At 39.9% G+C, this 19,172-nt stretch overlaps 1 protein-coding gene across 1 annotated transcript in view; it reads left to right on the top strand.

The window, feature by feature from the left end:
• LOC137632548 (synaptotagmin 1-like) overlaps positions 1-19,172 on the top strand; it is a 177,674-nt gene that overhangs the window by 136,013 nt on the left and 22,489 nt on the right. Inside the window, 4 exon segments of the mRNA XM_068364520.1 lie at positions 4,127-4,263; positions 13,925-14,020; positions 14,505-14,606; positions 15,720-15,812. Coding sequence (XP_068220621.1) covers positions 4,127-4,263; positions 13,925-14,020; positions 14,505-14,606; positions 15,720-15,812 — 428 coding nt within the window.

The following is a 19,172-nucleotide window of genomic DNA, read 5'->3' as shown; positions in this document are numbered from 1 at the left end:
CATCTTTTTCTACCTGACTTTTATTTCCTCAAAACAACTCCTTATTTGACTGCACTTATGTAACCACTTCTCTCTTCCCTTTTCCTGTAGCCAGCTCCTCTTTTTATCTCCTCTATCCCTTTCCTATATTCGATTTTCCCATTTGGAACCTTTTCCTGTTGGCCCTTTCTTCACTCCCATTATTTTTCATAACTGCACTTTTCATAGTGGTCTTTCTACATATCCCTCGTTTTCCTGTGTATTGTGGCTTTCTATACAATTGAATTTCCCCATCCCGTACTTGTTCTGCATTTTTCTTTTATCCTCCTGTGTCACATCTAAATACCTTCACCCCTTCGTTGGTGAAGGTATTTTCCGTTCCATATTCTTAAGAGATCATATATATATATATATATATATATATCACTATACTGTGACACAGAGTACGTTCCACTCTTAAAAAACAATAAAAATATTACCTTTTGAAATCAAATATTGCCATAACATTTTTATATGATACTAAAACTATAAAAAATATCAACAAAATTATATTTTTACATCATAGTACCAAATTTATAAAGCAAAAACAAAAACGAATAATAATAATAATATCAACTTATCACAGTAACAGTTATATAAAATCTAAAAGAAATATGCACAAGTCCGGAGTTATCTTATCTCGGGTAAATCTATTTCATTACCCCATTCGATGGGGCTTATAATGCTAATACAATTGAATGCAATTTGCGTTAAAACGTTTGAAATACGAAAGACCCCTTCCATTCGACCACTAATGACCCAATTTAATGTAGTTCCGATAACCAGCACTATTCCGTATATCGTATTTAGATCATTTTTGCAACACCAAACAAAGACGTGGTAGTGGTCACGAAGAGAGAGAGAGAGAGAGAGAGAGAGAGAGAGAGATTAAATTTCCTATGCCAGGCAGCTCTAACGCAAGAGAAGACTAGAAACAACAGAACAATGGTTTTCACCAATCAAATTTGATAAAAATCAGAATGCGACCTTAATAAAAAGAAAACCATCCTTACTAACCCCAAAACAATTATATATTGTGATAACCAATTAAGGAGTGTATAAACTCACTCTAACATTCGATAGTTTTCTTATGATTATTAAATAAAAATAAAAACAATGAAAACAATAAGCTCATGATAATGATAAAATTGATGTCCATAACATGTGAGGTATTTTATTTAATCAATGTGGTAACCACAACGCCCACCTTTTATAAAGCGTAATCAGCCAAAGTGGGTTCCGAAATAGTGTCATCTCCATAACTGCTTACCGCCCACCAGTCCACCCAGCTATATATAAGGACCGCGTCCACTGTGGTCAAGAAAATAGGGTGTAAGGCTGACAACCACACCCCCTTGAATCATAGCTGAGATACCGGAAGCTTATACTCTTCCAGAGCCATCCTCTTAAATGGATAAATTTAACAGTATAGTGTATTTTTGGAAGAAGATCCCTTTTTCACGGTAACTATACAGTCTAGAAAGGAGAAGAGAACGCTACATGATAATACAAGCATGGAAGCAAATAGAAGGAATTGCTGAAAACATCATGGAGCTTAAAGTATCAGAAAGAGCAAGCCGAGGTAGATTAATAGTGCCAAAAAGCATTCCAGGTAAACTGAGAAAGGCGCACAGGACATTAATCCACTACGCACCAGCATCGATAATGCAGCGACTATTTAATGTGCTGCCAGCTCATCTAAGAAACATATCAGGAGTGAGCGTAGATGCGTTTAAAAATCAGCTCGATAAATACCTAAGATGCATCCCAGACCATCCAAGACTGGAAGATGCAAAATACACCGGAAGATGTATTAGCAACTCTCTGGTGGATATACGAGGTGCCTCACACTGAGGGACCTGGGGGAACCCAAACAAAAAATAAGGCAATAAGGCAATGATCCTTCAGTGACACACGATACTTTCGATACCTGAATATGATATCAACAGAGAGAGCTGGATTCTAAGAATGCGGGATTTCATGGCTTGAGTCTACAAGAAATGAAAGGGCCTCATTTCACCCGACTGGAGAATTATTACCTCGAGGGGGTCCTCCCATATTGACGACGTAATAAATACTCAAGAATTTTTTTTTTCTCCTCTTCTCTTCACTGTGACTCAGCGGTCGACTGGGGACCAGTTACCTAATCCACGATAAGTCAACAGAGGTCGCCTGTATTTCTAGGAACTTGCCCATATCGTCTCTATTTTCTAGTTTGAGAACTGGATGATAGTCATTTACCAATGCGCCATGAGAGAGAGAGAGAGAGAGAGAGAGAGAGAGAGAGATAGAGATTTAAATCAATTTAAAGTCTTATGTTTCCAACCTAAAAATTTGAGACCATTTCCAAATTTCACCCTGGAGGCAAAAGAACATACTGGGCATAAATACAAACAGAATCCATCAACTTATGTCAATGAAATACATATAGTTATTTATAACAATATTAGTTTGTAATCATGTTTACATGGAGATTAGCTGTGCACACGTTTATGTATCTTTGCAGAGTACTGACATTCGTGGCATAAAAGAAGCAATTAAATAATAAACATGATTTATTCGTACTCCCAAATCTGCAATTTCCAACATATTTACATGCCAATGTAGATTACATATAAACACTTATATGAAATCGTATGGGTTCCAACCTAATATGCCACTGAGTTTATTTCTCGATCATCATCCACCATGGAAACTTAAGCTGGGGACAGAAAATCGTTCTTTAGTAGTCGCTTTCATCCCTCCCCTTTAACCAGCAAGAGAGAGGGAGAGAAAGACAGAAAAACCAACAGAGAGAGAGAGAGAGAGAGAGAGAGAGAGAGAGAGAGAGAGAGAGCATCCTGTCTGTCATCTTGGAAGTTATTGCCCCGTTTACAAACTTAAGTAATATTACAAGAAAAAAAAACTTGGGTGAGAGGAAAAACATTATAAGATTGGCATAAAAAAGCAAAATGGATAAAGGATGAAAAGTATTTTAATGTAAGAATAAACATTCTCTTTACTACCCAAAAGGTATCTGCGCTATGTCAGGGAGAAACAATATTTTCTATCCGGGAATAAAAAGCTACCCAAGAGAGAGAGAGAGAGAGAGAGAGAGAGAGAGAGAGAGAGCGAGCTCAGAGCTCACATCGAAAAACGAATTAATCCTTGAAACTATTAGTGAAAACCAAAACAATCCCCATTTACAAAGATAAAGGAAAAAGTGACAATGCCTAACGCTAAATACCATCCCTCTTTAAGAAGCACGTAATACAAATGTACCCATCAGGTAATAATTGCCTCAGTATGTTAATTAGTCAACTGCTCCCAAGCGATCCCGTGACTCGAATAAATTACACTGGGAGGCCTGAAAACTATTAGACACTATAGTCCGAATGTGATGTAAGGCAATTACAAAACACTATCAAAACAGGAAGTACGAAGACTGCGAGAACGTTTTTTATGGTAGAAATCATAAGGTTTACTGGCTTTTCACAGCATTATAATTTATTGGTATTATAACTTCAACCGCGATAAATTATCATTATATATATATATATATGTACTGTACATACATATATATATATATATATATATTTATATATATACACATATATATATGTACTTTATATATATATATATATATATATACATACTATATATATATGTATATATATGTGTGTATATATATATATATATATATTCCTTCTACCTTATGTTCATCATTTCCTCTATTTGAATAGACTCCGGCTGGATAAGGTCGCCCTTTGATTCAGAGATTTATGAAGGTTAAGAGTTTCAAAACACGTATAAAACAAAACAATGCAGTTACAGAATAATGTTGATCAAGTGTCTAGGGTGAGAACTTGAAAATAATTTTGTTTTGCATTATATGTCACTGAGGAGGATTGCCTCAGTACCCCGATCTGAACTGTTTGTATTTAAAAAAAATATAACACATCCCTAATCATGTATCAACAAGTAAACATATATAAACAGATGCTTCATGTATGTAAAGACATACATACTTGCTTAAACACATACACACAATAATCAGATTTTTTTTTACGCATTTCAATCCTTTCCTTATTACAAAATGAATATCTTTTAACATTTTGTCTGTTTACAGGAGTCGGCATCGTTATTCTGGCCATCTGCCTATGTTGCATTCGGCGATGCTTCAAGAAACGACGCACCAAGAAAAAAGATGGAAAAGGAGGCGACATGAAATCCGTGCAGCTGCTGGGATCTGCGTACAAAGATAAGGTGAGGGGGATTTTAATGTTTCCATCTGGTTAAAATGTCTTAGACTTGAGAAGTAATGGAACCTCCATCCTCTGGTATCTAGAAGATGTCCAAACAAACCTCGAAGTGGCTTATAAGTATTCTGCTTTGATGTGTGTTCCTTTAGCAGTTCGGGGAAGAACTTGTGTCAGGAATTAATCTATCATCTGAAAACTTCAACCTAGAGCCTGTGTTTGTCAGCCTATAAGTAGACCCTACTTTTCCCTTAATGTCAGCTACATGCCATTTACCAAGGGCAACGGTAAAGGTTAACTGGTTATTGTAAAATTCTTCTTAAAATGCCTTCATGGAAAGGGTTTACACCATTGCCTGGTCATTAAAGATGAGGAATAATTTTTGCCTTAAATTATGGTGCTTGGAGAATCACTTGAAAAGGGAACAAATTAAAACTAATCGGTAATTGCTCTACTAATACAAACAGCACACGAGGCCATTTTACAGGCACATATTTATACAAGTATGCAACCTAAAGACGTGTGAATCTTCTATTCACTTTCATGAATCTTTATATATGTCTGCACACTCCTACATTTATATATACATATATATATATATATATATATATATATATACAGTATATATATATATATTTTTGGGCTCAAGCCATGTCGTCCTGATGGAAGTTCCTATAGGGTAGCTTCCTAGGGTATATTACAACTACGGCGATATTCCCAGAGAATTTACCTTAAGGTACCAGAATTCTAACTCCTGGAGCGAGTATCCCTCGTGAAAGGGATATCGCGACATATCAGAGGACGTATTCTAGACACGTCACATGGCAATCTACTACCTAAATAGAGATTCGTCTCGTAAGAGGGAGATTGACGAGATACGAATTCGGGAAGAAAAAGGGGGGAGCCGCTCCCAAGGCCTCCTAATCCCCCGATTCGTATGCGTGCCTGGCGCCAATCCTGGCGCCATCTGTATTCCTTTTTGCGTAGCTTAACAACTCGGTGTTTTTTCCTGTTTTTCTCGCAAATCTTGGATTTATTCAGCTTTTCATGGCTTCTCCGTCTTCGTTGGCCTCGGATAAGTTGAGTATAGTGTCTGTTATGTATAAATGTAGGCTCTTGGTAAAATTTTGAGTGATTAATAGGATTAATCTTTGATACAAGAGCCGTAGCCTACCAGAGGTGTCCTGGACACTGTCACTCGCTAGGTATAAATTAGTTAGTCAGAGTGACATTCCTGGTTGTTTTGCTTAATAAATTTTAGCTATTTAGCGTTACATAGGATTTCCTTTCGTGCTTAGTATTATTTGGCGAAGTATTCGCCATTCTGGCCTACGCTAGGCCATGTAGCCTAGTCGTTTGGTCCTAGTACTTAATGCATGATTTTGGTTTTTCCGAGTGTAATTAAAAGTTTATTAAAGCTTTAGGCTATATTTTATACAATTTAGACTGTGTGGAATATTTCCAAGATTGTATACGTGAGAGTTTCGGTGAATTAGGTAATCGATTCTCTTGGTGCCTAGGTTAATTGCTTATGGAGCCTTAGTATACTTTATTATTCTCCCCGGTTGCTTTCTTTTCTTCGGAGAAGGTATGCAATCCCTTTCCCTCTGTTTAAGCCTTGGGCTTATCCCTAAGTGGTTTTTTCCGAATTTATTTTCGATAAAACTATACTAGGGTGTTACTGTACCTTCCTGTTCCAGCAAAGTCTGGTTCAAAGAGGGACAGAACAACAGAGTTTTTTAGTCTGGTCCGTGTTGTCTGGCTTGGGGCAGAGTTCCCCTCGCTGACCTAACACTTTTAAAGGGAGCTTAGCTCCCTTAGGTCACTATCGAAGGTTTCTGTAGTATGATTCCTCCCTTTGTGATCGACCAGACTAAAGTCCTGTTGCTGTTCTTGGGGAGGATAAAATCTTCCCTTGGGAATAGCAACGCCTTCCTTGCTTTGGTGCTTTGGAAGCTGGCAAGTATTGCTGGCCCTTTCCCTTAGATCTCCCTTAGGCTAAGACAGAGTTCTTGGCTGCGGGTGATCTGTCACTAAAGCAAGGTTGGCAGGACCCTTTTGTCCCTTCCCCCTCTATCTCCGTAATGGCCTTGCCATTACTGTACTGTACCCTGCCGGCCGGCAGAGCTGGCCGGCAGGGGTATTACTGTACTGTACGTCATTCTACTTCTGGACCTAGTATAGGTTGGGATGTGGAATTGACTAAGGCCATTGCCGGCCGGCTGAGATGCTGGCCGGCAAGGGCCTTATGTTTTCGAGTGCTGCCCGGACCTCTCTTGGTCCCTCATCCATGCCTGCCGACAGAGCCGGACGGCATTGGTCAAGGAAGCCTGAATTAAGTTTCTCCCCTTCCTTATATGCACTCTTTCGGTTGCCGGGCTTTGGGGGTCGTGTACACTCTTATCCCGGCATCCATTCTATTTTCTTCTAGTGCTGTACATGTCCCGGCTGCCGGCCTATGAGGCAGACAGCCGGGCAGGTGTAGTCTTCTGGTTCTTTTGCTGCCGGCTGGCATTGGTCTTGTACCTTTGCCGGCCGGCTTATGTCAGTCCTTGTCTGCCGGTCACCAAGAGTGTGGCCGGCAGCTAGGTACTACCTTGTGTAGTTACTGGCCGGCAGTCATTGCCGGCCAACACTGGCTGTTGCTGGCCGGCAGTTACTGCCGACGGCACAAGCATGTGAACCAGAAGGCTGCCGCCCTATAGCTGTTAAGTAGTATACTTTAAAGCTAATTGTGGTGTGTGCCGGCCGGCAAAGGCAGGCCGGCACACATCCTCCTATACTGTACTAGTATTCTTCTGTATAGCATATACAGTAAGAAGAAAACTATAGTAAAAGTTTAGGTACAGCACTGTATCTTCTAACACTATTGTGTTTTCTTGCACAGCCCTTTGCTGTTGCCCTCAGACAGGAAGCAGAGTCTTCCCCGTCTATTATCCAGGATTTTAAAATCATTGCCTAGGTGTGAGCTCCACCTGTTTCCTCTGGAAACCTTGCATTGGTTACTCTAGTAGAGATAAACCAATTTTGATTTTATTATCTGGAAAGCTGCAACAATGGGTTGTGAGGGAAACACAAGTGTGTGTCTTTCCTTTATGAATTGTTATGCTATACTATGCATATCCAGTGATACATAGTTCACTTGATACTCATGGAAATTTTTTCTCTTTACAGGAGGACCCTCCGAAGTGCGGAAATGTTTTCTGCAATGTCCGTAGCAGGAACCTCTGCGGACATGAGTGTTGTAGGAGACACGCAGCATGCGCTGTCTCCAAGGATGATCTCCAGTATTGGGACCCTCAGGTATGTACTGTATGCACTAACCTGATTACTGAGGCTTTTGATTCCCCTAGAACGACGGAATCAAGGGATATAGCTAGGGAAAAGCTCCGTACTTGGGTAAGGGGCTTCAAGAAGAACACCTCTGGCCCTTATCTTCCTAGTGAGAAGATGAGGGCGTATCTTTTTCCCCAGGCATCAGCTGAAGCAGTGATTCCCCAGCCTCAAGAGGAGATCCCCCAAGACCTAGTCCAGGTGGACGAGGAAGTCGCAGATGCGATGCAAGACATCCAGTTGTGTGACAGGATGTCTGATGTGGACGAAGGTTTGGAAGAAGACCTCCTGGCAGAAGGTCAGGATCAAGTTCAAACCCCGGATGTCGCAGAGGATGGGGTCGACGAGGTGTCGGCTACTCCGGTTCAGATGCCGGAGCCTATCCCATCAACATCGGCTGGCCTCCCAGTAGAACTGGGACAGGCCCTCTCTTCGATTGTTGGAATGATCCAACAAATGCAGAAGGAGAATCAGGAGAAGGCGGCTGCAATGGAACTGCGTATGCAGTCCCTAGCAGAATCACATGGGACCCGGAAAAGGCTCAATGTGAAAGACCTTCCCATATGCTCAGACGCTAACCCATGGAGGTATGCTGAGCACATGCCAATGACGACTGGTAAGATCGTCATTTCGGATAAGCTGGGTTCAGTTCTCCTAGAGGAGGTAGAATTCTGGCCCAGCAAGGCATCATATCCGGACTGCTATGTCCGGCTGAGAAAAGAACCAGCTTCAAGGGAGGAGACAGAGCCGAAAGAGGTCATTATTATGGACCATGCTAAGGCTCAAGCCCTACTTTCATCCTCGATGAAAGAGAGGGGCTTCTCGAATTCGAAGGTAGCAGCATTGAGCAAGAAGCTCCCTTCTTTTGTGTCCTCTTCTGATAGAGCCTTCCCCTTTTTACAAAAAGGGTTTGCGGCTGTCCTAAAGGCAATCGAGGCCGGCAAGCCTTGCCCCTCCCTGGAGGAGTGTAAACCCTTGTCGCTGGCTCTGCCTATGGACCACAAGGAGTGGAAGGATGTCCATCTGACATTCTCAGTGGGAAAGTTGGAGGCTGATATTGCCGGACGGCAATTCGGCGAGGACCTCCCCAAGTTGTCCGAATTTCTTTTACGAAGAGAGTTCGAGACAAAAGAAAGACTGGCTGCCTCAATGTCTCATCAGACTACTCTTGAGACGATGGCAAGTGACCCTAAGGTCCATGAAATGTTCATGGTTGTGGCTAAGTCTCACCTAGCCACAGTGACGAAGGACCTTTATGGCTTCGTCAAGGCAAGGAGAGCTTGCAGGGAGTTCGTGTTCACCGGGGCTTCGGTGAGACACGAGCCAAGGAAGTTAATATCCTCCAACATTTGGGGAAAAGACCTTTTCCCTACCGATGTGGTCAAAGAGGTTGTTGATAAGGCCGCCGTGGAGAATAGAAACCTTCTCCAGAAGTGGGGCCTGGCTATCAAAAGAAAATCTTCCCCGGATGAGGGTCCTCAACCTAAGAGGAAGAATATGAGGACTAGGCTACCGTCTCGGCCAGCCAAGCCTTATAGACAGCAACAGCAACTGCAATTGCCTTTGCCTCCAGTGCCCCAGATGGTGGCACAAACCCCGACTACTTTTCAGTGGGTACCCCAGGCTGTGCCAGGTCAGTCAACCACATTCACCCCAACGTTCGAAGGACAGTCTTCTTCCTTTCGTGCAAAGCCTAGAGGAGCAGCCAGAGGCTCGTCTAGGCGCCCCTCAAGGGGAAGGGGATTCAGAGGTGGTCGTGGTCAAGGAGGCAAGACCTCAGGACGGCAGTCCAAGTGAAACGATACCGGTAGGAGGGAGACTAATGAAATTTTGGGATCGCTGGACCTTCGATCCCTGGGCCCAAAGCCTACTCAAGAATGGACTGGGTTGGAGCTGGTACAGCACTCCACCCCCATGCCTTCGGTTTTTCCAACACTCCACCCCCATTTTGGAGGAGTACGTTCAAGAACTGTTGGAGAAAAATGTGATCCGAAAGGTGAAGTCCATCAAATTCCAAGGGAGGCTGTTTTGTGTTCCCAAGAAAGACTCGGAAAAGCTCAGAGTCATTCTGGACTTGTCACCACTTAACAAGTTCATAGTGAATTGCAAATTCAAGATGCTAACACTGCAACACATAAGGACCTTACTGCCCAAGAGGGCATACTCAGTCTCTATAGACTTGTCAGACGCCTATTGGCACATCCCGATCAGCCGTCGACTCTCCCCCTACCTAGGGTTCAGGCTACAACGGAAACTGTACGCCTTCAGAGCCATGCCATTCGGGCTAAACATAGCCCCAAGGATTTTCACGAAGCTTGCGAGCGCAGCTCTCAAACAATTACGCCTAAAGGGAATTCAGGTAGTAGCCTACCTGGACGACTGGCTGGTGTGGGCAGCATCCGAGACCGAATGCTTACAAGCTTCCAGTCAGGTGATCCAGTTCCTAGAGTACCTAGGCTTCAAGATCAACAAGAAAAAGTCTCGACTTTCTCCATCCCAAAAGTTCCAGTGGCTGGGAATCCACTGGGACCTTTTGTCACACAGTTTCTCCATCCCAATGAAGAAAAGGAAGGAGATAGCGGGCTCTGTCAAGAGACTTCTAGATTCCAAATGGATATCAAGACGCGAACAGGAGAGGGTACTAGGCTCTCTCCAGTTTGCTTCAGTGACAGACCCAGTGCTAAGAGCACAGCTAAAGGATGCAACCGGAGTTTGGAGAAGGTATGCATCAAACGCGCGAAGAGACCTGAGAAGACCAGTGCCGCCTCGGCTACGTACTCTTCTCAGACCTTGGTCCCAAGCCAGACATCTAAAGAAGTCGGTTCTTCTTCAGCCACCTCCCCCGTCGATGACGATTCATTCAGACGCCTCAAAGGAGGGATGGGGAGGTCACTCTCATCGGAAAAAAGTCCAGGGGACTTGGTCCAAGCTATTCAGGACCTTTCATATAAACTTTCTAGAAGCTATGGCAGTGCTCCTTACCTTAAAGAAAGTCTCCCCGCGTCACTCGATCCACATAAGATTGGTGACAGACAGCGAGGTGGTTGTGAGATGCTTGAATCGACAAGGGTCGAGGTCACCACCTCTCAACCAAGTGATGTTAGCCATTTTCCGATTGGCAGAAAAGAAGAAGTGGTACCTGTCGGCAGTTCACCTTCAAGGAGTCCGCAATGTGACAGCGGACGCTCTATCCAGGTTCACACCGATAGAGTCGGAATGGTCCTTAGACGCAGGATCATTTTCCTTCATTCTGAATCAAGTCCCAGAACTGCAAATAGACCTCTTTGCGACGAAAGACAACAAGAAGTTGCCCCTGTACGTGTCCCCGTACGAGGACCCCTTAGCGGAAGCAGTGGACGCAATGTCCCTCGACTGGAACAGGTGGTCCAGGATTTATCTGTTCCCTCCTCACAACCTTCTGTTGAGGGTCCTCAACAAACTGAGATCCTTCAAGGGGGTAGCGGCAATAGTGGCCCACAAGTGGGCGAACAGTATGTGGTTCCCCTTGGCGTTGGAACTACAGATGAAGTTCGTGCCGCTACCACATCCAGTTCTGACCCAGCGAGTCCAGAAGTCGACTGTCTGCGCTTCATTACAGAAAACCCAGACCCTGCAGCTCATGATTTTCTCGCCCTAGCGGTGAGAAAGCGTTTCGGGATTTCAAGAGCTAGCATAGACTTCCTAGAGGAATACAAGTGCAAATCGACTAGAAGGCAATATGAGTCATCTTGGAGAAAGTGGGTGGCCTTTGTAAAGGCAAAGAATCCGCAGGAGATCTCAACAGACTTCTGCTTATCTTTCTTCATCCACCTCCATGGCCAAGGATTGGCAGCTAACACGATTTCAGTATGTAAATCGGCTTTGATGAGACCCATTTTATTTGCCTTCCAGATCGACCTAGGTAACGAGATCTTTAATAAAGTTCCGAAAGCCTGCGCTAGGCTCAGACCTTCAGCACCTCCAAAGCCCATTTCATGGTCTTTAGACAAAGTTCTTCATTTCGCCTCCCTGTTGAGCAATGAAGAATGTGCGTTAAAGGATTTAACGCAAAAAGTTATTTTCCTATTTGCACTCGCGTCCGGGGCCAGGGTTAGTGAGATCGTAGCCCTCTCGAGAGAGGCAGGTCGTGTTCAGTTCCTGGATGGGGGGGAGCTGAACCTGTTTCCGGATCCTACGTTTCTCGCCAAGAATGAGTTACCCACCAACAGGTGGGGTCCCTGGAGAATCTGCCCTCTGAAAGAAGATGCATCTCTATGTCCAGTAGAATGCCTAAAGGTCTATCTTCGTAGAACTTCAGACTTCAAGGGTAGTCAACTATTCAGGGGAGAAACATCAGGCTCAAATTTATCTCTGAATCAACTCAGAGCGAAAATGACATATTTTATTCGCAGAGCGGATCCTGACAGTACACCCGCAGGTCACGATCCGAGGAAAGTTGCCTCATCCCTAAATTTCTTTAATTGTATGGATTTTGAACATCTCCGTTCATACACGGGCTGGAAATCTTCCAGGGTGTTCTTTCGCCACTATGCGAAGCAAGTAGAGGAACTTAAGAGATCTGTGGTAGCAGTGGGTCGTGTAGTTAACCCTACTGTTTAACTCTGCGAGGAACAGTGATCTTAATTGGGACGATTAAGTCCAGGGTGAGTGTGTAGGTACATACTGTACTACAAACTAAAATGAGGGCACCAAGTGCCCATACAGACTGTTCCTTCCTTCAAAGGTGAACCTCGCATAAGTTCAGACATGTGTGCCAAGCGTTTCTAACGCTAATGTGATTGATTTGTAATACAGATTTTTTATGACTTGATACCTTGGTATCTCATTAAAGTGGTGTTTAATGGTTTTTCTTTCAGATAAACAAGTTCTGTTTACTATCATACTTATGCTTAAAGTTTTGGGTTATCCCCTTTTATATAAATATATATATTTGTTGTTAACCTGTCTGTTTATTATCTGTCAATAAACTTGTTCTTGAGAACCTTGCGTCTCTTTCACCTGTGTCAATTTATTGGTATAATTGAGCATTTAAATTCTATGTATCTTATCTGGGATAATTCTGATAGAATTGTTCTGTTTTGCAAGCTATGTTGCATTGGTTTATGTAAGTCCCCTAATGGGAGGACTCCGTCCCATAAAGGGACGAGGGCGGTTTTATTAGTTTCTTCCTATGCGGATATAAACCTTTGTCCAATACAAGTATTGTGCGGATGACTGGTCAATATATTGACGCAGTAGTTCTATACAAACTATGCTTTACCTAATATAGGGCGAGGCCACTATATTAGCTTGCCTGAGATTCATACATAGATATATGTACTCTTCGAGACTTTCCAGAGTCTAGTAGGACTCTTCCCTGTAGGGGGCAGGAAGCTCTAACATAGTTTATAGTTAGTTGAAAAGATGTATAACGGTAACATCTTAGGTCTCTAGGTCTAGTCGACCGGGAATAAATATCTCCGGGGAGTACGGCACGTTCTGAGAATCCACAGATACAGTAATGCTCTGGTACACTTCCATCAGGACGACATGGCTTGAGCCCAAAAAACGGATTTTGAGCGAAGCGAAAAATCTATTTTTGGGTGAGATAGCCATGTCGTCCTGATGGACCCGCCCTTGCCTTTCTAAGAAAGGACTGTAGGACCCCTCCCTACATACAGTATCTGTAGCACCTCGTGTACGCTACAAGGAATACAGATGGCGCCAGGATTGGCGCCAGGCACGCATACGAATCGGGGGATTAGGAGGCCTTGGGAGCGGCTCCCCCCTTTTTCTTCCCGAATTCGTATCTCGTCAATCTCCCTCTTACGAGACGAATCTCTATTTAGGTAGTAGATTGCCATGTGACGTGTCTAGAATACGTCCTCTGATATGTCGCGATATCCCTTTCACGAGGGATACTCGCTCCAGGAGTTAGAATTCTGGTACCTTAAGGTAAATTCTCTGGGAATATCGCCGTAGTTGTAATATACCCTAGGAAGCTACCCTATAGGAACTTCCATCAGGACGACATGGCTATCTCACCCAAAAATAGATTTTTCGCTTCGCTCAAAATCCGTTATATATATAGTGATAGTGAATGTGGGTGTGTATGTGTGCCTATTTAATATAACTGCTGAATAATTTGTAAAGCTTGTTTATACGATTTTATTGAAAAACAATGTTAAAAAGATTATGGAGTTGTGGAAGAATAATCTAGCCCCTCTTTGAGTTTTGATTTACTTGCACAATCAACTTGTAAAAATATGCACAATAAAGATATACGGTTTAATCCTTGTAAATACAATAATAGATTATCCCAGCAACTTATGATTAAAGCTACCTTTCGTTTGCAGGCTGATATGGAAGAACTGGCGGAAAATGCAGAGGATATGGCCGAAGAGGGAGAGAGTAAGAAGAGCGAAGAGAAGCTCGGTCGATTAAATTTCAAGGTAAGAGATACTTGGATTTACTCTTAATAAAAGGCTAATTAAAATCTTCTTCAGAAATTCAAGTATGAATTATTTACAACGTTTTCTTATAAATCTATAGACGTAAGTAATCTTTTTATCTTATTCTGAGGCTTTGAACCACATTTAGAGGGTTTCAAGATAAAAAAAAAAAAAAATTCATAGCTATTGATATGTATACTTGCAGATTTAAGACGTCTCAACATAACACATATTCCTGGCCAGGTTAGGCAAACTATTGGATACAGCTGGGCCAAGAGATTGTGCCTGCCTAATCATGTGTTACAGCTCTTAAAAGAGTACATACTATTTGATAACAATATTGCTACGTGCAATAATTTTTTTCTCTCGCACTTGACATCTAAGTGAACGACTGTATTTCGTTTACATAATTGTATCATGTCACTTTAACAATTGTATGCACTTATAAAGTTTTAAGTTTATAATTGTACATTTTTTTCCTCAGTTGGAGTACGACTTCAACAGCAACAGCTTAAGTGTCACGGTTATTCAGTGCGAGGAATTGCCTGCCCTTGATATGGGCGGTACTAGTGACCCCTACGTCAAGGTAAGTTGAATGCTAATTAATTTTCACTCATAAATAGACTAAAATAACGAAATAGGTGAGGTTTCTTACGCTGCTTCTATTACTTTAATATCAGTACTTATTTTTACAATAGCAATGGCAATCTTCATAAAAAATGCCATTTATGCTACCAATGCTAAAATTTAGAACATACGATTAAGAGTAATTTGGAAAATAAAAAATTAATGAAATTTGACCATTTGAGCAACATGTCAGTTGATGCACGACTTATGAAAAAAAAAAAAGTTGCTCTACCACTAGAAAGGAGACTTACACTATTTCTTTCTTTTCCTTATATAACATCTGTAATGGCATCTACCCTCCTTGACAGGATTAAAATCAACAACATTCTTTAGTCACAGGAAAAGTAATAAGTCTGATTTAATCGTGAATACTACTATCCAGGTCACGTATCAAGAACAGTGATATTTATTAAAACATAGCCTATTTTTACCTATCTTATTTACTAAAATCATTTCTCCAAATGAAAACATAACACTCAGTATGATGGGCATGAAAAAATCAAAATCAAATAAAACAACAAGATTTGTATACATAAGTTGAAGTTTAAAAAAAATGGCAGTGTTGCAAGAGAAATTAAAGCAACCTTGCAGCCCTCGCGATGATGCACATCTGCCTACATAACACTGTCAAGAAGACTGAAAGAAATGCTGGTCAACCAGACGAGTAACACAAACTAATTCCATAAGTACGAACAAGTACATTAAAGTGTTCGCCTAAGTTATCTAATTTCACTTCTCTTCGTTAACTGCTCTTTTCTCTTCCAAATTTAGAATATTTTCTCCTTTGACAACAATAAGTGTATAATTATTTCTTCCTCATCTCTGACCTTCAATAACGAATCCTCTATTTCTCAGCGAGTGATTCTTTCTTCCTTCTCACACCCTCACCTAATTGTCACTTGTAACATTCTTCTTTTGCATCGGTTTCTTAATCTTGACAACATCCTCCTCTCTTCCTTGCAGCAACTGGTCCTTTCCACCATCTTAACAAGTTGAATCTTTTCAGTATTCTCGGCCAACTGCCCCTTTCCTCGCCACCAGTAAACATTAATCTCTCTCTCTCATCCCACAGGTGTACCTGCTTCCAGACAAGAAGAAAAAGTTCGAGACCAAAGTCCACAGGAAGACTTTGAATCCAGTCTTCGAGGAATGCTTCACATTTAAGGTTACTGCCTCTCGTTCCTCAATTTTTGTCAAAAATGGGAAGGGTGAAGGGATCACTAGTCGGTGTTATCTTCTATTTTTTGTCCCCTTTTTAGTGTTTGGATGTTTGGATATATTGTGACAAGTAAACTTAACCTGTTGTCATGTGGAACGTTATTTTCCACCTTGAGCTTTAGGTGTTGTGACGGTTTGATGTTTAAATTAAACTTTTCCGTCTTTTGACTTTTAAATGATTTGCTGCTAAACTTCAGTTTTGTGTCAACTCTTCCACTAATGATTTATTTCTATCTCTTGAAGTAGTTTTTTTTTTCTTGTTTACGTGTCTCCTTACTGATGGCTGATAACATTTTGTAAGTCAGAGAGGAAATAGAACTTAATCTTTCAGAATCGATTCGGAAAAAATTAACATTGGAATCACATTATTCATCTTTTCAGAAATAAAAAGCAAAGGAAACTCTGAACAAATAAGTAAAACTATAAATGTAAACATATTTGGAAGCACTAAATTGATACAACTTTAAAGCTAATTATACATTTTCAAAGATTAAAGCACTAAACATCAATTTATTACTTTAAATTGGATGAAAATAATCTGCAAATTATATGCTACAAGGCATTATAACAGAACGTGCTGGGAGTTAACTTGTATAATTCGTTTGTAAATAATAGAAAATCAAATTAAATTTTCATAAAGAAATTATCTTAAGGGGAAAACACCATGATCTCGACAGCAGTTTGGTCTGAAGCGAAAGCTATTAACAGTTATCTCTTTATTTTCATGCAACCACAGGTAACTTGCAACGGAGTATATTTTTTTTTTCTCGGAGAGTTTTGAGAGCATGGTTTATTAGCCAAGAAAGTACTTAACCAGCAATATAAGACTATTATATGCTAGCAAAAGATACATTCTACTATTTACCAATAGCACTTACTGATACTAGCATGATCATTCCTCTCTTACTTTTGTTAACCTTATTTTTTTCTACCTTTTGCTCTTGTATTTTCTTTCCCTTATATCTTTTATCCTGCAATGATAGTACATGTACTATGGGCACTCGCAACCCAACTCGTATATAAATATGACCAGAGTACATGGCTATATAAGTAAGTAATGAGTTGCGATATTTTACTATATACGGTTTCTACTGCATTGATATCCATTACCGCAATCTGCACTCTTATGCAACTTGGCTCTGAAGAACTGTAGGCTGTAAGGAAACCGACCTGCTGTTTGCAATTTTTTTTTTTGTTTACCCTTGGTGTTAGACCAAAAGGTAGGGTGTTGTCCCATCTTGTAAGCCTACGTTCAAGCTATGAAATACATCAAACGTATTTTTCTAGAAGCGAGGAGCCTTTCGGTTTTTGAAAGAACCGCTCCAATGAGACTTATTCTTCCTCTGTATTTTTGCGAGGGGGTCACGTCACTTGTAATAACTTTCAATCATGTTTTGTTTCATCTTTAATTTTCGTAAGGTTCTTTCAAAGGCTATTGTTAACACGTTTGTATTTTGCATATTATATTGCAATAGAGCATGCTATTTTTTATGAATCCCTGGTCTGCTAGAAATAGTAATAGAATCAGCCAGCTTAATCATTTGACCGGGATTTAGCAATGGGTGATCCAGGAACTGCATTGGTACTTTTATGAAAATGAAAGTTTTATATAATATATTTGAATATAAAAACTAAAATGATAAGAATAAAACACATTAAAAAACATTTAATATCATCCGATAAAAGAACGAACACGTATTTTATTTTCCACTACAATAAATTAATTTTGTAAAATCGTGAATTACATTATCTAATAATAAGCGTTGCTAACATTCTATAGCTGTGGCACCAGTTCAATTACCATACACTCAAGCAGTCACTTTGGTGATTGAAATTCAAATATAATACCAATTAAAAACATTTTAAAGATAACAAAAACTTTAACTTCCAATCTATCTTAAAGGATCACTTGTTTCTAAATTCTACCATGGTTAAATATGTTGTGCTTTTATATATTATACAGTATAATGGTTGACATTACAATATTGTATTGAAGTACATTAGGATTACAATTAAAGAAAGTATTATTTGATAGATAACCAAAGCCATTAAACGTAAAATTGAATTCTCTCAAGAATGCCTAACATTTTTAAGTATTAAATATATTCAGAAATGTAATTAAAGTAAATGCAAATCAAACTATGACTATTCTGCAATTTTACATTACTTTCTACTAATTCCTGCTCTGTTATTCTTAAATATTTTCCTACAATTCTTTGCAATCTATCAACTCCTTAATCTTTCCTCATTCAGTCCCTTATTTAAAAGGTTTTACTGACTGCCGTTGCCTTTGCATGTTTATGCATTTCTATAATTAAAAAAAAAAAAAAAAAAAAAAAAAAAAAAAAAAAAAAAAAAAAAAAAAAAAACAGCTTGGATGAGCTTTTCCGCATCTAAAGAAAATCTATTTTTATTTAACAGATTTACATCTTCAGAGTCGAATTCTGGGAGAGATTTACTTTCCTTACATTTTACTTTCACCCAGAAAGCAGGTGCAGGAACATTAAGATGTTTGAATAATTCAAAATCCTTTCTGTTATCTCTTGAATACGTTTGATTCTGCGCAATTGCCTATTCTTTCCATATTTTAGTTTAAAATTTGGAGAGGAGTTGAGTCTGTTGTTCCTTTTGGATATAGTTGTACTTTCCAAAATCAGTGCCATTAAAAGTTTTTAATACAGGTAAATATATATATATATATATATATATATATATATATATATATATATATATATATATATATATATATATATATATGACATTCTTTTGGCACCAGGAATAACATCACTCGATATATATTACTAAACTTCACGATAAATTTTGGATATCGCAAAATTCTCCTCTAATGTACAGGGCAAAACAAGGCAATTTATTTCTATAATTTTTCAAAATTAATATCAATCAAATCGTTTATAACCCTTTACATTACTTTAATATCGTCTTTTAAAACTCATTGATAATCTATAATTAGTTGCTAATAGTCTAGGCAAATGATAAATAATCAAAACCTTCGATTCATATGTAAGGTATAAAGATTTTGTAATTTGATTTATCAAAACCTCAACTGTAAACAAAACAAATAGATTTTAGCTCTAATAAAAAATAATAATTACGAAAATAATCATCTTAATGAACCGTCCAACTGCAACTTTGAAAATCATTATGACTTCTTACGGACACTGGATCAACTGTATAATTTTCTCAAAAGTAACTGCTCTCCATCAGATTCTAAGAACCTTTTCTGCACTAACTAACCTATAGGCCATTTTTTTTCCAAGTGTAACCAAATTGCTGTAAAATCTAACCT

This window comes from Palaemon carinicauda, chromosome 41 (genome assembly GCF_036898095.1).
Source record: "Palaemon carinicauda isolate YSFRI2023 chromosome 41, ASM3689809v2, whole genome shotgun sequence".
In the NCBI taxonomy this organism is placed as follows: Eukaryota; Metazoa; Arthropoda; class Malacostraca; order Decapoda; family Palaemonidae; genus Palaemon; species Palaemon carinicauda.
This window is presented reverse-complemented; position numbering and strand designations above follow the sequence as displayed.